This window comes from Aquarana catesbeiana, linkage group LG04, assembly GCF_042186555.1.
Source record: "Aquarana catesbeiana isolate 2022-GZ linkage group LG04, ASM4218655v1, whole genome shotgun sequence".
In the NCBI taxonomy this organism is placed as follows: domain Eukaryota; kingdom Metazoa; phylum Chordata; class Amphibia; order Anura; family Ranidae; genus Aquarana; species Aquarana catesbeiana.
Genome location: NC_133327.1, coordinates 658,962,051 through 658,982,560, shown reverse-complemented (window position 1 = coordinate 658,982,560; position 20,510 = coordinate 658,962,051). Strand labels below are relative to the sequence as shown.

At 45.3% G+C, this 20,510-nt stretch overlaps 1 protein-coding gene across 1 annotated transcript in view; it reads left to right on the top strand.

The window, feature by feature from the left end:
- The first annotated feature begins 2,847 nt into the window (after positions 1-2,847).
- Positions 2,848-20,510, top strand: part of LOC141140949 (neo-calmodulin-like) — a 68,278-nt gene continuing 50,615 nt past the window's right edge. The window contains exons 1-2 of the mRNA XM_073628508.1: positions 2,848-3,058; positions 10,304-10,439. Of these exons, the coding sequence (XP_073484609.1) occupies positions 2,996-3,058; positions 10,304-10,439 (199 nt within the window). The 5' untranslated portion in view covers positions 2,848-2,995. The remainder of the gene's footprint in view (positions 3,059-10,303; positions 10,440-20,510) is intronic.

Sequence of the window (20,510 nt, the reverse complement as noted above, 5' to 3'; positions counted from 1 at the left end):
AGCAGCATCTCCGTGGTCTTCGTTCCACTTGGGCACAAGTCCAAGAGGCTTTGCGACATGCTAATGATAGGTACAGATTCCATGCTGACCGCAGATGCCTGCCTGCGCCTTCCTACCAGGTTGGGGACATGGTCTGGCTGTCACCTCGCAACCTCCGACTTCATGTTCCCTCACTGAAGTTCGCACCTCGTTTTATTGGGCCTTTCCGTATTCTTCACAGGATTAACCCAGTGGCTTACGCATTAGACCTGCCTTCTAATATGCGTATTTCAAATGTATTTCATGTCTCCTTATTAAAACCTTTGGTCTGCAACTGCTTTACCACCTCGGTGCCACATCCTCACCTTGTACAGGTTGAGAACCATGAGGAGTATGAAGTACAGTCCATTGTTGACTCCCGTAGGTTCCGTGGGCGCATACAGTACTTGGTGCATTGGAAGGGGTACGGTCTGGAGGAACGCTCTTGGGTCTCATCCTCAGACGTACATGGTCCTGTCCTCCTCTGTGATTTCCATAGACGATTTCCCCTCAAGCCTGGTGGTCCTGCAAGGGGGAGGGGTCATTGGAGAGGGGGTGCTGTCAGGGTTGGGCCCAGCCCTTCCTTCTCTGAGCTGGCCGCTCAGCTGTCGGCTAATTGCCAGCTCCTATCTTTCCACAGTTACTCAGCTGTTGATGATATCCTGCTCGTCAGTCCTGCCTACTTAAGCCGTCCAGCCCAGAGGATCTCTGCCTTCGCCTTAGTCAACATCACAGTGACTCTCCTGCATTCCTGTTAAAAGACTTGCTTGGTTGACATCCCGTCTGGCTCCAGATCCTGATTGCTGTTTTACTACGCTCATTCCCGGCTCCCTGATGTTTGGCTTATCTGACTATCCTTTCCGGTTCCTGAACTCTGGCTATGTTTTGACAACATTTGTTCTATTTACTTTTATTATTAAACAAGTGTGATTTAACTGTACTTCTGTGTCGGTCTGATTTCATGGTTTCTGACACAGAGGAGCACAGGGGGACCAGAGGAGCACGGGGGGACCAGAGGGGTTTGGGGGGGACCAGAGGAGCACGGGATACAAGAGTAACACAGGGGGAACCAAAGGAGCACAGGAGGGACAAGAGGAGCAAGGGGCGAACCAGAGGAGCACAGGAGGACCAGAGGAGCACAGGGGGCCCAGAGGAGCAGGGAGAGACCAGAGGAGAACGGGGGGACCAGAGGCGCACGGGGGGGGAACAGCGAAGCAAAGTTGTGACCAGAAGAGAAGGGTATGACAGAGGAGCATGAGGGGACCAGAGGAACGGGGGGACCAGAGGAGAAGGGGGGGGGCGAGAGGAGCACAGGAGGAAGGGACAGACAACTGACTCAACAGCTATGGCCTGAGATTTTCCCACTTTTCTGCCTAGTATCTATTGTATCAGTTGCTCTGCTTGCATTATCCCTTTCACATGGGCAGGCGAACTTCGCCAGCAGATCCGCCTGCTCAGCATGGGATCTCTCCGCCGATCCCTGCTGAGCAGGCGGATGACAGGTCTGTGTCCACTCCACCTATAGAGAGCGGCATAGACACAGCCCACTTTTTTCTATGGGCAGTCGGATGTAAACAACAAAAAGGGAGAGGCACCTCTGGGTGTAGAAGTATAACCAATTTATTGAGCACAAACAGTAAGCAACTCAAATTTAGGAGGTTAAAAATGGCATCTGGTAAGTCCCAACAGAGTGAGAACGTGAAGGTTTCATCAGTAGACGGTCCGATCCTGCGTGGGGAGCGCTGTGTTTCCTCGTTCACCGCTCTCTTCTACACCACTGATGTAAACAGCCAGCCACGGTGGGGAAGGGCTCAAAATGAGGCCTGGAACGCTGGTAGTACAGAGGCGAGAATGGATGACGTCACTGGCATGCGACGCGTTTCCTGAGCAGGCGCAGTGCGGATGACACGGCAGCCGTGCTCCTTTTTCAAGCTGGATGATGGAACTTCAAGGGGCAGCCTTATACAATGTGCACGGGGCACCTACTTGGAAGGTAAACACTCCAAACCTACCCCCAAATCTGGCGATCATTCACCAAATCTAAAAAACAAAATTGCCCCCAGCAAATTCAAATCTACCATCACTTCAGCAGGGATCGGCGGAGAAACAAACTGTCTGTCCGCTTACATCCAACTGTCATCCGATCCACTAGACGGATGGGGAATAGATCCCCTATCTGTCTATTTTTAGCAGATAGGATCGGTTTGGATGTTGGCGGGTATCAACAGACACATGTCTATTTACATGGGCCACTCCATAGAGGGCAGTGGAAGGTCCGCCTAAAAAAAAAAAAAACTGACGGCGGACCCGATTGGTCCTCCCCTGTGAAAGGGGCCTTACACTGCCAAATTGCTAAATGCTGGAGAAGCCGCTATCCATGGGCGTAGCATCAGGGGTCACAATGGCAACCCCACTTATGCTCCTGTGGTGCCTCCCTGCAACACTGGACAGGAGGGATGGCATATACTAGAATCGATTATCTATATTTCCCCCCTGCAGCAGCTGCCTGTTTAGGCATTTTCTGCAGGTTGGCATCTTCATCCAGGACACTGACTGACTTTGTCCCGGTAAGAAGGGGGGAGGGGGGGTTGCCAAACTCATTCTTTGCCCCGGGTGAAAGAATGTCCAGCTTCACCACTGCATACATTATTTTATGTGTGTACAACAATTAAGCAATCCACCCATGTTTGCATATACTGTCTTAAGATAATGCAAATCAATTATGTAAGAGGGACAGGATCAACTGGTTTTGACATTGATAATCTATTGGCTGCCTTTAATAACGTGTAAACAGTTCTACCTACAAATAGAGGATTTAAATCCAGTTTGGGTGCAGATTTCTTAGAACATTGGTGTCAGTGACTTGGTTCTCCAATTGTCCAAAACTCTTCTTCTGGTGCAGGTTTGAACTAAGGCTTACAGATCTTGTCTCTTTACAGGCAACGGAACAACTGACTTCCCTGAATTCTTGACTATAATGGCAGGTCATTGGGAAAATTCAGATGAGGATATAAGAGAAGCATTCCGTGAATTTGACAAGGTAATGTCCTATCTGAGCTAGAAACTTGCATGTAAATTCTATACAGTACTTATGAAGTGGTAGAGTAACTTTTCATACCTCCATTAGTGAGATTCAGACTTGGCTGAGCAATTAAATCTAATCGGTGCAGGCAAGGTTTGTTTCAGCTTGTACATGAGTCCTTAGGAACAAATGGTCCATGTTTTTCCTTCTAAACTTATCAGGTTAGAAGAATGCCTAGACATTGACTAAAGCTTTGCACAATGAACATGTGCCTCTATGTCAGACCAGATTCCATGTGTTAATGCAATGCTGTTAGGGGACAAGGTCATCTAGAGCAGTGGTTCTCAGCCTCAGTCCTCAAGTACCCCCAACAGGTCATGTTTTCAGGTTTTCCTTTATCTTGCACAGGTGCTTTAAATTTAGAGTCAATGGCTTGGTATTTTGGACAGCAATTTTATCTAGAAATTCACAAAATATGGCCTGTTGGGGGGTACTTGAGGACTGAGGTTGGGAACCACTGACCTAGAACCCAGGGCAAACATATTAAACAATGGCTTCCCCCAAGATGTATGAGCATTATGTGTCACCCCCCACCCCCTCCAAAAAAATTAGCACTAATCTGCCTGCTTACCTTTTAAGCATAAATGCCCCCGCTGTCCAATACAAATCTGCCCCCTGCTGAAATACCCTCTGCCATCACAAATCTGTGCCCTCCCCTCCCCCCCTATCCAAGCTCAAATCCTCTCTCTCTCTCCAAATCTTCCCCAGCACAAATCTCACCCCAAAAAATAACCCCTCCTAGCACAAAACCGCTACCCTTCAAATTTCTCCTTCAAGCACAAATCCCCTCCCCCACTCTGAATCCCCCCCCCAGCACATATTCCCCCACCAATCCCCTCTCCTAGCACCCCTCCAAATTTCCACTTCTAGCATACACATCCCCAAACCATCCCTGCTAGCACAAATTCCCTCTCCCCTCTACCATATCACCACTTCTAGCACAAACCCTCAAATCCCCCTTCCTTTTCCTTTTCTCCCCTCCCAACACAAATCCCCCGAAATCACCATTCCTAGCACACCCTACTAATTTTCCCTCCTAGATCAATTCTTATTCTCTGCCACCCTCCAAATTCCCCCTCCCAACACAATTCCCCCCCCCATCTCCTCGTGGTGCCCCCCCACCACCTCACATGATACCACAGTGCCCAGGGCAGCTGCCCTTTCTGCCCATCCCTTGTCCCGTCCCTGCTGTGAGAGGTACCTTTCAGCCACACCCAGTAGAGATTAAACCAAAAATGATGTAATATTGTAGCTTAACCAGTTGCCAACCGGGCCATAGCCGAATAACGGCTAGCACCAACTGGCCCCGAGATACGGAGCCCCAAAGTCGGGCCGCAAAATGTCAAGCACTTCTGCAGCAGAGAATGACATTTTGCGACCCGACTTTGGGGCCCCATATCTCAGGGCTACTTGGTGCCAAGAACCCCAAAGTAGGTGTGCAAACACAGTAGAACTAGCACATAAAGTTGGGGCTCCTAGCACCAAGTGGCCCGAGATACAAAGCCCCAAATTCAGGTCGCAAAATGTCAAGCACTCGATCTGAAAACACAACGATTCCCATCATGGGATGCCCTGCATGGATCTCTCTGTATACAGCATGATGCATGGATCTCTCTGTATACAGCACTATGCATGGATCTCTTTGTATAAAGCACGATGCATGGATCTCTCTGTATACAGCACAATGCATGGATCTCTCTGTATACAGCACAATGAATGGATGTCCCTGTATACAGTACAGTACATGGATCTCTTTACAACACAGTACAGTGCAGTCATCTCTCTATATACAATGCATGGCTCGCTATATACACCCTCCATAGCTGGTGGTATTCTGCATTGTTACTGTATTGCTGGGATTTGTAGTCCTCTCTACAGTGGTGGAACTACCAGGTTTGTTGCACCTGGTCTTTGAGGTTCCTATTTACTTTTCTCGTTAAATACACACATTTTCTGCTAAATCTCAGCATATAGACAAGAAAAGATAAAACATTCCAAATTGTGCTACACCAATGGGATATTAGGGTTTGTCACTCCTTGATTTCTACCTCCCTGAACTCCATATCAGATCTCATGGTTACCACTCACCTCTCTGTACACCACCCCCAAAGTGATTCTATGACTGCCCTAGCACCAATTAACCACCAAAAGTGGAAATTCCGCTCATTTGTTTCCCCCCCCCTCCGGTGCCACAATTGGTACCTTTCGGGGGGGAGGGGGGACAGGATACTGTATCCTGTTCCCACTTCTGGGAACCACAGCCACGGATATTGACATCACGGCTCAGCTCCTTCCTCTTCCCCCTGTCACCGGGCCAGTAGGAGAGAGGAGTGGAGTCTCGTGCATGCGCAGTAGGGTTCCCGCTGTGAAGGCGTAAGGCTACGCTGCTGGGTTCCCTTACCTGCAATGGCAGCGGCAGCACCCGACAGCTGATGGAATCATTAACATCGCTTTACTTCAGGACAGGTAAGTGTCCTATTATTAAAAGCCATCAGCTGCAGTATGTGTAGCTGCTGGTTTTTAATTTTTCCAGCATAAACAAAATTTGTCATTTTTTTCCCCACAAATAGAGCTTTCTTTTGGTGGTATTTGATCACCTCTGCGTTTTTTATTGTTTGTGCTATAAACAAAAAAAGATTGACAATTTTTAAAAAAATTTTATTTTTACTATAATAAATATTCCCCCCAAAAATGTAAAAAAAATGTCTTCCTCAGTTTAGGCCAATATGTACTGTGCTACATAATTTTGGTAAAAAAAATCGCAATAAGTGTATATTGATTGGTTTGTGCAAAAGTTATGGTAACTACAAAATAGGTGATAGATTTATGGCATTTTTATTATTTTTTTTTTTTTACTTGTAATGGCGGTGATCTACGCTTTTTAGCGGGACTGCTACAATGCAGCGGACAGATCAGACACTTTTTTGACACCACTGACATTTATACAGAGATCAGAGCTAAAATAGCCACTGATTACTGTATAAATGTCACTGGCAGGGAAGGGGTTAACACTAGGGGGTGATCAAGGGGTTAAGAGTTCCCGCTTCTTGGTTTTCCCGCTAGCAAACGGGCACACGCGTGCCCACAGATCGCTGTGTACGTGTCCGACGTACAATGACGGCGATTTATGCAGCTGAGCCAACCTGCCGTAGCACAACTGCGGCGGCTGGTCTTTAAGTAGTTAAAAGAGGAACCTTACACACAGCAGGGAGCAATGATGAAAATTGAGCCACAGTGCCCCCTGTGGTGGGATGACTATTGCACAACATAACTGAACCAGAACTTGCAGCAGACTTGCAGAATGTTTGCAAAGAAAGTTGATCTGGAGTCATGCAATGCAGATTTGCTGCTATTGTGCAACAAACATGTGAAGCCTGGCAAGTCTAGCAATAACTTAGCAAGCCATTTTCAAACTTGCAGCACAATTACTTGCTATCTGGGAGAGGTAAAACCTTCCAGAGCTGAAGTGGTTATACAGAAACTGAACTCTAGAAGCTTTGTCCAATAAACAAATAGACTAGTGACACATATTGACTATAAGCTCCTTACATCTGATCATTTTCCTCATTACTGACTTTCCATACTGTTAGGCAGTTGTCTTTGAAGACAGGGCTCTGCTGCCTGAAACTTGCACTGCAGATTTTAAATACTAATATACCTGAGTCTTCAGGCTTTTTTCCTTGCTGCTATATGGAAGCACACTATGGATACACCAATATATCGACCGCAGAAAATTATCCGCCAAAAACAGGGTTATTGGCATTCTCCAGATAGAAAAAAAGGTGCCAATAATGGCATGCCGCATCCTATTGACTTCAGTGCAAAGTCACGTCCTATTGACTTCAATGCAAAAACACCCCCTGTTGACGTCAATGCAAAATTTCATCCCACTGACTTCAATGCAAAATTGCGTCCCATTGACTTCAATGCAAAAACGCCCCTATTGACTTCAATGCAAAATCGCATCCCATTGACTTGAATGCAAAATCGCATCCCATGGACTTCACTGCTAAATCACATCCCCTGGAGTTCAGTGCAAAAAGCCCCCTCTTGACTTCAATGCAAAACTGTGTCCCATTGACTTCAATGCAAAATTGCATCCCTTTGACTTCAAGGCAAAAATGCCAGCCACAATAATAAAATTTTAAAAAAAAGTTTAAAAACTGGCCATTTCGGTTTTAGTTTTCGGCCAAGCGCTTCCTGAATTTTCAGTCTTGGTTTTGGTCCAGAATTTTCATTTCAGTGCACCACTTAAGCACACTATTACTGATGACTGTGGCTCATGATCTCAGCTCCTTATTTTGTACACTTTAAACTCTCCTTGTAGGGATTTCAAGTTCATCTAGTATTTGCAGGGCTTTTTTTCAGCTGGAACTTGGTGGAACTCAGTTCCACCACCTCTGGCTCAGGTCCTCTGCTCCTGCTCACCACGATTACTTGAAAACACAAAAGTCTGTCTGCTATGCTTACAAGTGACAGCTCGTCTCCCAACAGCTCCCACATATCTGATCTCCTGAGCAGCTCCCACTGAGTGAAGGATGGGGACAAGGAAGATGCAGGTACCCGGGGTGCAGTGCAAATGCCAACATCACCACTGGATGATCTCCCCGCAAGTGAGAGGGGTGGAGCCAATTACAGTATGCGGGGAGGTACTAGAGCTGGCTGGGTGCTTCAGCTTAATAGAGCAACAAAAATAAGACGTGTAAGATGGTGGAGCTTTTAAAGAGCTGGGGATAAGATGGGGGCAGTAGAGAAAGCTTGCATGCAGATGTCAGAGCTGAAGAGGGGTAAGCATGAGATGTGGATGGGGGATGCAGAGGTAGCAGCTGTGGAAGAAGGCTGAATTATGCACTCTGTATGTAACTCCCTCCCTGAACTCTGCGCTCTGTACATAATGCACTCCTGGTATTTAATGACCCTGTTAAGACCCTCCTACTGTTAGTAAAGTTTGACCACACCCACTATTTGATGCGGTTTGGAGGGTGTGTGAAAGGGGGGGGGGGGTCATGACTGAGTTCCTGTACCTATTATACAAGAAAAAAAGCCCTGAGTATTTGAATTAGCTTTTTTTCAATATCTTATTTTGTTGTGTAGATATTTATGCCTTTAAAGGCCACCTAGGGATATTTTCTCTTTTTGTTGAATTTGCTTGTGGGATTACAGCATGAACTCTGCCTGTAGTATCTCTGTTCTGATATTGAGACAAAGGGTTGTTATTCAAACACTTCTACAGTCCAAACTTCCTGCAGTGATTCTGAGCACACAATTGCCCATAACAACTAGGGTTGCACCGATACCACTTTTTTAAGACCGGGTACAAGTACCGATACTTTTTTTTAAGTACTCGTCGATACCGATTACCGATACTCTTTTTTAATGTCAGGTGACAGTGGCACTAATATGCAGCACTGATGACGCGTGGACTGTGTCAGTAGTTTTTTATTTTTATTTTTTTACAATTTTATTTTTTACAATTTTTTACAATTTTATTTATTTTTGTGTTATTTTTTTTTTACAATGCTTTTGTTTTGGGGGGTTGGGGGGATTGGGGGGGAGGGAGTGGATGGTGTCAGTGTGTTTTTTATTTTATTTTTTAATTATTGTTACAATTTAACCTTTTAAATATTTATTTATTACAATTCTTTATTTTTTTATTTTTTTTTATCAGCCCCGTGGGGGGTCTTTGGTGAGATATCAGGGGTCTTAACAGACCCCTGACATCGCCCTTTTGAGACACAGAAAGAGACTGAAGACACAGATTCCCCAGTCCCTTTCTCAGCAGCCACAGCTGCACTGGAGATGAATGGACAGGAAACAGCGGCTCCTCTCCATTCATAAACTTAAGCATAGTAAACAGTTTATGATGCTCAGTTATGAATGGACAGAGTCAGTGATCACTGACTCTATTCATTTGGAATAGGAAGGAGCCAACAGATTTACTGGCTCCTTCCTCCGCTTTCTATCCTGAAAGATTGACACCGAGGGGGGAGCGGAATACACGGAGGGGGGACCGGAATGGAATACATGGAGGGGGGGAACGGAGCAGCATACACAGAGGGGGGACCGGAGCGGAATACATGGAGGGGGGACCGGAGCGGAATACACAGAGGGGGGACCGGAGCGGAACACATGGAGGGGGGGACCGGAGTGGAATACACGGAGGGGGGGACCGGAGTGGAATACACGGAGGGGGGACCGGAGCGGAATACATGGAGGGGGGACTGGAGCAGAATACACGGAGGGGGGACCGGAGCGGAATACATGGAGGGGGGACTGGAGCAGAATACACGGAGGGGGGACCGGAGCAGCATACACAGAGGGGGGACCGGAGCGGAATACATGAAGGGGGGGACCGGAGTGGAATACAGGGAGGGGGGGACTGGAGTGGAATACATGGAGGGGGGACTGGAGCGGAATACACGGAGGGGGGACCGGAGCGGAATACATGGAGGGGGGACCGGAGTGGAATACATGGAGGGGGGACCGGAGTGGACTACACGGAGGGGGGACCGGAGCGGAAAACACGTGGGGGGGGGACCGGAGTGGAATACACGGAGGGGGGGGACCGGAGCGGAATACACAGGGGGGGGGGACCAGAGCAGAATGCACGGAGGGAGGGGGGACCGGAGCGGAATACATGGAGGGGGGACCGGAGCAGAATATATGGAGGGGGGACTGGAGCGGAATACATGGAGGGGGGACCGGAGGAGCCTGGAGGAGGACACAGAGGGGGACTGGAGGAGTATACAGGGGACAGTCAGGGGGTGATCAGTGCGGCGGTGGGGGGAGTTACAAGAACCGATCCCCCCCTGTATAGATTTCAATAAAGCAGCTGGAAGTCGCGGAGGGGAGAGGAGGAGAAGTGGCTGTCAGCTACTTCATTGAAATCTATACGGGGGGATCGGTGCTTGTAACTCCCCCCACTGCCGCACCGATCACCCCCTGACTGTCCAGGTATCGGATAAAGCATCGGAGCATTTGCCCGAGTACAAGTACTTGGGCAAATACTCGGTATTGGCACTGATACCAATACTAGTATCGGTGCAACCCTAATAACAACCATTCTTCAGCCGATGTACAGAAAATTTACTGAAGACATGACATACAAACTCCTTTCCATGGGTGTATTGATATACAAGGAAGACTTCTATGTAATTCACTTTGTAAAGTCCTCTACAATCTTTAACTGTTTTCTGTTTCTAGGATGGCGATGGCTCCATTAGTGCTGATGAGCTTCATCTTGTTATGGTAACCCTTGGTCACAAAGTAACAGATGAAGAGGCTGATGAAATGATCAGTGAAGCAGGTATTGATGAAGAGGGTAAAGTAAATTGCGAAGGTAGGTTGCTTTTTGATCGGTCTTTTGCTTATTGGGCCTCTTGTTGGCAGGGAAACTATTCCCATGCATACTTTGTGTGAGCACAGCCAGATTTATACCCTATACAAGTCAATGGTCTGCTCTTCTGTATTTCACATGCAACCATGCATTCGGGCCTCTGATGGTCCCTGGACAGTTTGTTTCTAGGACTGGAAGTTCTGGCTCCAGTTCCCTGTCCAGCTTGCAGCTGTACAGAGAAGCACTCTGCTATGGCTGTATAGTTTAGCTACATCTGTACACAGCAGTCTAATTGCCCGACTGAAGTGTCACTAAACCCACATCATAGAAAGCTATCAATAAATGGTGTGTTACATGCTGTCCATACTCACTCAGTCACTATGAGATTCATTTTCTCTATTTTGCAAAAAACCTGGTTGATCCTGCTGCTCTATAGCTCCCCCTCCAGTCCATGTCCCAAATTCAGCTAGAGGTTTTGCAGCTGTGGAGGCAGCTCTGCACATACTTAGTTTTCAGTGAGTTTCTATGCTGAGCATTACCTCCCTATCACATCTGAGCAGCCCATGTGACTGAGTCACACATGTGGGCGTATACACAGTGGTAAATGACAGCCCACTCCCTCCCCCCTTCCTCCTCCTCCATGCCCACTAACCAGCTAGACACAATGGGGGTGGAATATTACATGTAGATTGATGAAGGCTTCACCTCCCTCTTATTCCAAGACACAGGCTGGAGGGGCGTGACACAGCCTGTGACTGGCAGAAATCCGCCCACACCATGTTATTGCTAAAAATAATAAAGATTTGATTTCAACTATAGATTTGTATAACGATTTAAAACACTTTATTGTTATTAATTATTTTTTACTCTGAATTCTGAAAGCTGTTTTTTTTTATTTTGAACATGTGACCAGCAGCAGAGGACTAGAAGCTCCTCCTGCTTATTTTTCCCTGCAGACAGGCTGGGAGAGATCTGGGTCATGTGACAGCCGTATATCGATTAAGAGAAAAGGTACTTAGATGTTTGTTTTTTATTTAAATAATTACAGTGATATCATCCACATACAGGAATAATAGGAACAATATAAATTAAACTTTGTGTGTTTAGTATCACTTTAAGTGCCTCTCTAGCTAAATGTAGAAGTCATCTTGACTCTGCAATGCCCTGTACACACGATCTGACATTCCGACAACAAAATGCATCGGATTTTTTCCGACGGACGTTGGCTCAAACTTGTCTTACATACACACGGTCGTACAAAGTTGTCAGAATTTCCGAACGTCAAGAACACAGTGACGTACAACACGTATGACGGGACTATAAAACGGAAGTTCAATACCAACTGCGCCACCCTTTGGGCTCCTGCTAATCTCGTGTTTAACTTGTGTTATGTCACGTACACGCGAGCGGACTTTTCGGTCCGGCGGACAATTCGACCGTGTGTGGGCTTCATTGGACCTGCAGCGGACTTTTTCGGTTAAAAATCAGACTGACTTTAGATTTGGAACATGTTTCAAATCTTTACGTCGGAACTCCGCCGGACCCAGTTCCTATCAAAAAGTCTGCTCGTCTGTATGCTAATCCGACGGACAAAAACCGACGCTAGGGCAGCTATTGGCTACTGGCTATCAACTTCCTTATTTTAGTCATCACGTACGAATCCATCGGACTTTGGTGTGATCATGTGTAGGCAAGTCCGGTCGTTGGGAAAGTCCATTGGAAGTCCGCCGAAAGTCAGTCGGATAGTCCGTCGGACCAGTCCGGTCGAAAAGTCCGCTTGTGTGTACGCGGCATTAGTAGAAGTTTGGTGAGAGACGATTCGCGCTTTTCAGACTCGTGGTTTTCAGATCGTTTTACTGGTGTTCAGTTTGTGCTTGTGGGTTTGTATCTGTTCTTCAGTGCGTGCAGTGAGTTTGTATTTGATTATCATTGCGTTCTTGTCCGCTCGTTGCTGATTTTCAGCTCGCTCTTTACAGGCCTTGCTGTTCTTCAGTGCGTTCTGTTACTTCGTTCTGACCAGCCGACCATTTTGAAGCCATGTTGCAGGTACGTACTCGAGTTCGTGCTGTGCAGGGGCTTGGTGCTGGGCTGTTAGCGTTGACACAAGCCCAGTCCATGAACAGGGCGAGGAGTTCATGGACCAAGAATTTGTTGCTCCAGCGTGACCAACTCTCTCACATGCCTTTGCTTCGTGAGATCCATGAGAATAATCCTGACGATTTTTAGGAATCATCTCATGATGACGGACCCCGTTTTTCACCATTTGTTGGCTTTACTGACCCCTTATATCAGCAGGCAGGATACCTGCATGAGGCAAGTCATCACTCCGGAGCAGAGGCTAGTCGCCACGTTGTGGTACTTGACGACATCAAGTTCTGGACAGGCATCTCCCCCCAGGCTCTGGGGATCATTATCCCAGAGACCTGTTCTGCCATCATCCAGGTCCTGCAGAAGGACTATATTAGGGTAAGTTTTATCCTTTAACATCACATTCTATGTATTTAATGTTTGCTAATGTATTGTATTTCTTTCCTCATTCCCTAATTACCATGATTGTAATATGCTGTGAATGTCCCCTTTGTCCTCATGCATGCTGGAATTTTTGAAAGTTCCTTTTTTGTCCTTCATGCATATTTGCCTTCACTAACCTCCCCAGCATGCTATCCTGGGCCCATATCCACTTCGCCTAGTCACTTAACACTGTATTTTGTCAGCTCCATTGTAGTGCTTTACCCTAAACACCCCCTAAAATGTGTACAAATGTTATTTGTGTCCTTAAATTTAGGCAGAGTGCCAGAGGCTTTTTTTTTGGGTCCCAAACTCATTTGGAACCTTCCCTCCCCCCAACCGATAAGTCAACCGATACCAATCCTCTATCTGCTGACTTTGCCAAACCCATACACACTATACCTACCTCTTTTGTGTTCATATTTATGGATGAATTCCCCAAAGCATGTAGTCCAAGGGCCTGCCTGAATACTTTCAAATGGTACTGTTTAAAGTTTTGTTCTCCTATTATTATCTTGATTGCATTACATTGCAGAATGTAAAAATGTGCTTCAATTTGTACAGTGTGTATTTATATTTTTGTATTATGACACTTCTTACCTGTCCAGTGGGCTGCCAAAAGTGTAAAGTAAGGAGGGGCTGGCCAAAGTAATGCACATTATTTATGCATTCCGCTCTCAATGAAGTGGAGAGAGTTACCTGTCCAAAACATCTCCCCCCTACAATTTTTACAATGGGCCATCAGAGGGGGTGAGGAATCTGATAGGTGGACCTTATACTTTTGTCTTTAAATACTCCTTAAAATAAATGTTATACTGATGTTGTCCAAGAATGTTTGTGTCTAATCTGCTTGCAATGTTTATGTGCAAAATGGCTAATTTTTTTTGTCTTGTTTGACTCCACAGTTTCCTTCAACGCCACAGGAATGGCAGACTGTGGCCTCCCACTTTGCCACCCGTTGGGACTTTCCCAGCTGCGGAGGCTCAATTGATGGGAAACATGTCCACATAGTCCCACCCCCCAACTCGGGGTCATACTATTATAATTACAAGGGGTTTAATAGTATAATGATGTTGGCGGCGGTGTCGGCATACTTACGAGCTCCTCTATGTGGACGTGGGGAAGAATGGCCGGATGATGGATGGTGGAGTCATTGCCCAGACCGAGTTCTACAGGCGTCTCCAGAATGGCAGCTTGGGCTTGCCACCTCCTGAACACAATGTGGAAGGACTCCCATTCGTCTTCGTTGCGGATGAAGCATTTGTGCTGGGGGACCATCTTATGCGGCCATTCCTTATGAGGGCCCTCACCCTGGACCAGAGGGTTTTTAATTACCGGCTGGCCAGAGCCAGAAGAGTGGTGGAGAATACGTTTGGAATAATGGCAAGCCAGTTCTGCCTATTTCTTACACCCATACACATGGCGGAATATAAACTTAATCACATTATCCTTTCTTGTTGTGTTCTCCACAACTTTTTAAGGAGAAATTCTTTGAACTATGTTGCCTCAGTTGGGCCTGAGGTCGGAGTTATTATTAATGAACAAACCCTGACGGCTCTTGAAACTGGCCGTCCTGGCTTGCCCCCCAAAGCGCCAGTGAGGTCTGTATAAAATACATGGAATACTTTGTGGGTAGGGGGGCCATTGATATGCCAGACAATGTCTGAGACATTTTTAAAATACATTTATTTTTGAAACCGAACTAATATTTGCTTTGATTTACTGCTTGGCTTTCTTTTAGCTGTCTCCTCGGTTATCTAATGGTATTTTTTTTGGCCTTTTTCTTCAACAGTGCAAACGAAATTTCTTTGAGACATGAGGTGACAATCTCTTCTTCGGCTAACTATTATTATTATGTTGTGGGTCTGCTACACACACACCTTGTTTTTGTTGTTAATGTATATAATGCATTACTGACAAAAATATTCATAATTTTTAACACCATGACAGAAATTTGGGGAGTCAGGAAAATGGCATGATTGTGCAAAATTCTAAAGCACTGTGGGTGTTATTTACTAAAGGCAAATCCACTTTGCACTACAAGTGCACTGCAAAAGTGCACTTGAAACTGCACCGAAACTGCACTTGTAGTGCAAAGTGGATTTGCCTTTAGTAAATAAACCCCATTGCCACTGAAAACACCATCTTTACTCCAAAAACTGCTTTTGAGCATTGAAAGAAGAAGCCACACATTGTTGATTATCAAACTTTTTACTCAAAGCACAATCACATGTGCGTTTATAAAAGGGTTTTTCAACAAACCAAGATCTTTGGTGTATAACATTTTTTTTGGTCACATTAATTATAAATTGCCTTTTTTTGGTAAAACAGGCATGTTTCAAAGCATAACATACACAATTTAGGAACTTACAAAGTTCAACTTTGATAAAGTGAAGGCAATGTCAGATATTAGTATGTCCAAACTGTGTTGATCTTGCTTTCATCAGATGGGGTGATGTCACCCCTGTAAAAGCCAAATTTTGAAGATGCACACAAATTGGGATTCCAAATGGGGATTTCCCTCCTGACCCCATGCCTAATGTCAACATGTGCTAGCTCCCATCATGGGGGATCAATGGACGTGTTTTGGGGGTGCAACCCCTTCCTCTCAGCTACTTTAGTAGCGAGGAAAGGTTTGCACCCACAAACGCGTACATTGATCTCCAGCGATGGCAGATAGCACATGTTGACACACCGTGTGCATCTTCAAAATTTGGCTTTTAAAATACTTAAAATTTGTTTAGGAAAACCAAAAATAAACGAGAAAAATGTAGTTATATTTGGGTGTTTTATATTCCCCCTAAAACATCAATGATGTTCTTTTTTTTTAAACATCATTGATGTTTTCCTTCGCGATTGCACCCCATTATCTCCCCGATGAGGATCTGGGCACTTTCACCGGTGAAATGACATTCTTCTTCCACAACATCCCCACACCTAAAAATAAATAAAAAAACACACCATGTATTATAAATATGCAGGCATACATCTATTACCTGAAGCTGTGGTCTCAGACACTCACCTGTTGTGACAATTTCACCGATTTCAAAAACGTCTCCCTCCTCCTCCTCTGCTTGGATTTTGGGGATTTCCCCTTCTTCCAGAGGTGGGGGGTCCCTGGTCTCCTCTGATGTCCCGAGTCTTTTCTCCCCTATGTGAATAAAAAAAAGGTATATTAGCACATGGATATTTGATGGCAGAAATAGGAATATGAAACATTGCTTGGAAGTGTTGTCCAATTGTCTGTTTTGGCAGAGTTCCAAGCTGAAAACATTATTTTTTTCCCTTTCTAAAGCTGGAATACTTATGTGTTTTGTGCAAGTTTCACAGATGGAGACACCCCTAGTATCCACTGGAGCACCTGTGTGGGACACCCTAATAAAAAGTTTGTTCTGGTGTCCCACACTAGTACTCCTGCGTCCAGATGTGTAAACAGCTGCTGAGTGTCCTCTCCTCACACTGAATCAAGTTTGCATTTCATTCTAGTTACAAACCCATCTAGACAACAAACTTCTTTTAATAGAACTAGGCCTGAAAAAAAGTAGTGAACCGCATCTGCCCAAAACATTGTATTTTAGTGGCTGAACAAACAATGTTTCCTATGAACGATTAATGTGCCCATGTACATGAAAGTTGCCATTTTAAACTGTACAACAGTAAAGAAAAGCACATGGAGCAGCACAAACATAATAATAAGAAGAATAGGAACACAGGACAACTACTTACTTTTTTGCAGCACTCTCTTGATCCTTCTGTACTGATCGTGCTCCCTCGGTTTCAGGTCCAACCAGCGTTTCCTTAATTGCTCATTGGATCATCGTACCCCAAAATTCCTGTGCAGACTCTTCACAACTTTAGCCATGATCTTGGCCTTTCTCACATTTGGGTTTGGGTAAGGTCCATACTTCCTGTCATAGTCGGCCCTCTATAAGATGTCCACCATCTCCGCCATCTCTACAAAGGACATATTTGAGGCCTTATATCTCCTCCGGGATCGGGATGTTTCTGGCTCCGGGCTTTCCTCATCGTTACTGGAATTACGCATCTGCTGTGTCTCCGCCATGTGCTCTCCCCCACTGCGCCGAAAGAGAAGGGGCGGGGAATAGACTAGAAAGAACGTCAGGGATGGGCGGAGTTTCACGCATGCCCAGTGTATATAAAGCGTAACACGCGTGCGTGGTATGTACGATCTGTGAGCGGAGGAAGGAATAGCGGAAGCGCCAATCGATATAACAAAGGTACAATTTTAACTTGGGCCTATACTGCTTATAGATTAAGGCCTATATTGGGACAAGTTTAGCCTGACATTAGGGTTTGTCTTGTGTTGTGTCTTGCAGAGAAAATGGATGGCTTCAAAGACCACGGTTTCCTCCCCCTATTCATAGACAAGTACAGGGAGCTGCCCTGTCTGTGGCAGGTGAAACATCCACAATATAATAACAAATTAAAGAGGCAGACAGCACTGGAAAAACGGCTGGAGTTGGTGAAACCGCAGGTCCCCATGGCAACCATCCCCTATTTAAAAGCCAAAATTGGTGGCCTGAGGAGCACATATCTTAGGGAGCGCAAGAAGGTCCAGGATTCCATGAGATCCGGAGCTGCAGCAGATGACATTTATGTACCCAGGCTGTGGTACTATGACAGACTGCATTTTCTATCAGACCAGACTGAAGTCAGGAAATCCCTCTCAACCCTACCTTCCACTCTTCCTTCCACCCCAGCTGAGGCTTCCGATGTCCAACCTGGGCCTTCCAGCCAAGAAGAAGTGGAGGTGCTCAGCTTGAGGCAGGTATAGCATTGTTCTACAGATTTCTTGTCAAAAAATAAATTATATTTACTAGATGTTATTATTGATCACTAATTGCTGATTTAATAAAGGCGTTTACATATCAATAGACAGTAGTAGCCAAAAATAATTGGGGCAAGAATGAAAAATGCTGGGCTCAGAATGATAGTCTTTTCTATTTGTTAACATTCAATTTGCAACAGTCATGAGCTGAAAATTGTGTGTGATTGATGAACCAAAAACTAAAACTATGTCCCTTTTTCATACACAGGAAGACCTCAGCCAGGAGGAGGCTGTGGAATGTGGCAGCCAGGAGGAGGCAGGGGTAAGTGTCAGCCAGGAGGTGGCCGGGCTCAGTAGCCTCACACAATCCCAGGTCCCTCCCCTCCACCTTCCAACCAAAAGACCCAGGAAGGGAAGGGACGTGGAGGAGTCAGCGCTCAGGCTAATTGGGGAGGCTTCTGCGGCCCTCAGAACCACCCCCACTCGTCAAGAGGCCTTTGCCTCCATGGCTGCATGCCAACTGCAGGACATGGAGGAGGGGCAAAGCCTCATGTGTGAGGAAATCAAGTACCACACATTAAATAGGGGGTTGAGGGGACAAATCACCAACATAACCCACCTGTGTGAGTTGGACCATCCTCCTCCTCCTCCTGTTACACCTCCAACACCACAGCCACAGCCTGGAAGGAAGCGTGTAAGGAAGACCAGAGAGTGATGGCCTGGGTTCAGTCTGGTCTGACAAAAGATGCAGGCTGTGGTCTGACCACAGCCTGGGGTCATGTATGTTATCTGCTGCTGTTCATGATCTCTTGGACTTCTGGACCAGATTGTACTCCCTTATATATGGACTCCTCAGGCCACCAATTTTGCCTTAAAATAGTTGATGTCTGCCCGGGGGTCAAAGGCTTTGCCAATTTCAGCTGTTTCTCCAGCGTTGCCTCCCTCTTCATTTGGTTATGACCCCTAATAAAGGTTTTTTTTCACAAATACTTGCCTATGTGTTTACTTCAAAAAGGACAGTTTGTTTGTGAGTAGGCAGGTACATTTCAACAATACAATGTGAAATTAACAAGGGACACCAACACCAAGCAACCCTGAGATTTAAAAATATAAGATAATAAGGGTGTTATGGTAACTTGGCACACAAAACCCACCAAAAAAATTATGGAGATCACCAAAAAAAACAAAAAAACCAAACAGGAGATCTTGATTAAAAAAACAAACACAAAATAATAAAAAATATAAAAACATAAAACTAAAAAAATTATTCGGTAGATCTGACGAATAAAAATATTATTTTCATGAAATCACGAGAAATAATAAAAAAAGAAGTTTGTGAGAACTCTGTGTGAATATGAGCAGCAAAACAACTTCATTCTTCTAGCATTATAAAGAAGAAGAGAATGCGCTGCATTAAACAATTTAAAACATTGCAATGTGACAAAAGTGCTACATCCATTACGAACGCTAATTTTACCAGACCAAGCACTTCCGTCTCGTAATTTATTCTGAGCATGCGTGGCACTTTGTGTGTCGGAATTGGCTACATACGATCGGAATTTACGTGAATGGATTTTGTTATCGGAAAATTTTAGATCCAGCTCTCAAACTTTGTGTGTCGGAAATTCCGATGGAAAAAGTCCGATGGAGCCCACACACGGTCGGAATTTCCGACAACAAGCTCCAATTGCGCTTTTTCCGTTGGAAAGTCCAATCGTGTGTACGGGGCATAACTTTTCTGTGTGGGATTTAGTTGTGCTGACTATAGAATCCAGGCCGTTCTCACCGATCACTACTGCAGGATAGAACATAAATACCGATGTACTATGACATACCTCCCAACTGTCCCTGATTTCAAGGGACTGTCCCTGATTTGGAGCAATGTCCCTCTTCCCTCCTCATTTGTCCCTCATTTTGGTCTGATCTGTATAGCTGTTTATAAAATGCAGTTTTTATTTATCAAAAAGTGTTTCCCAGTGCTAAACCTTTTATTTGATTTCGAAATTGCTGCATTTGTAGATTCCAAAAGCCAATATATAGGAATAGTAGTGGTAAAAAAGCACTTGTGGGTTTAACCAATCTTAATTTTTGTTTGTACAATTATCCTTTAAGGGGGTGTGGCAAGGGGTGTGTCCTATGCCTGCATACTTTTGCTGATAGGTGTCCCTCATTCCCATCTCAGAAAGTTGGGAGGTATGCTATGGTGTGGTCCCCTTCCCTCCATTCAAGCTCTGTAGCTTTTGACATGTAGAGCACATGTGGCTACATATATTCTGGAGTAAAGTCTCAAAGTTTACATTGTCTAAGCACGCTCTGAGCCCCCCTCCAGCAGTGATTGGTTACCCAGCTCAGTCTTCTTACCCCTGCAGTGACTTTGCAGCACATTGATCTCTAATGCAGCACAGAAGGGTAGGTAGGGGGAGGGGTTAGCAGGTCATGCTAAGCTGCTGGGGATGCAACACAACTTACTACTTTTGCTTTGAGATTGACAATTGTTTGTTCCACAATGTCCACAGCTACAAAGGTTAGTGGGGACTTGTTTTTTTTAAAGCTCATGAATCACTTTTTGGGAATATGTAAATGCTGGAATGTCCCTACCCTGGCCACAGGTGCACTACCACAGATATTAAACCCAAAATCAATTAAATGCAATCTTTAGATGTGGTAAGTGCATTTGTTTTCTTTTTTAGGCTTTTCCCCCTCTCTGTTTTCACTTGATGATCCAGCCAGTAACACACCACCTGTATTAGGGTGCCTACTCTCTGGATGAGGGAGCA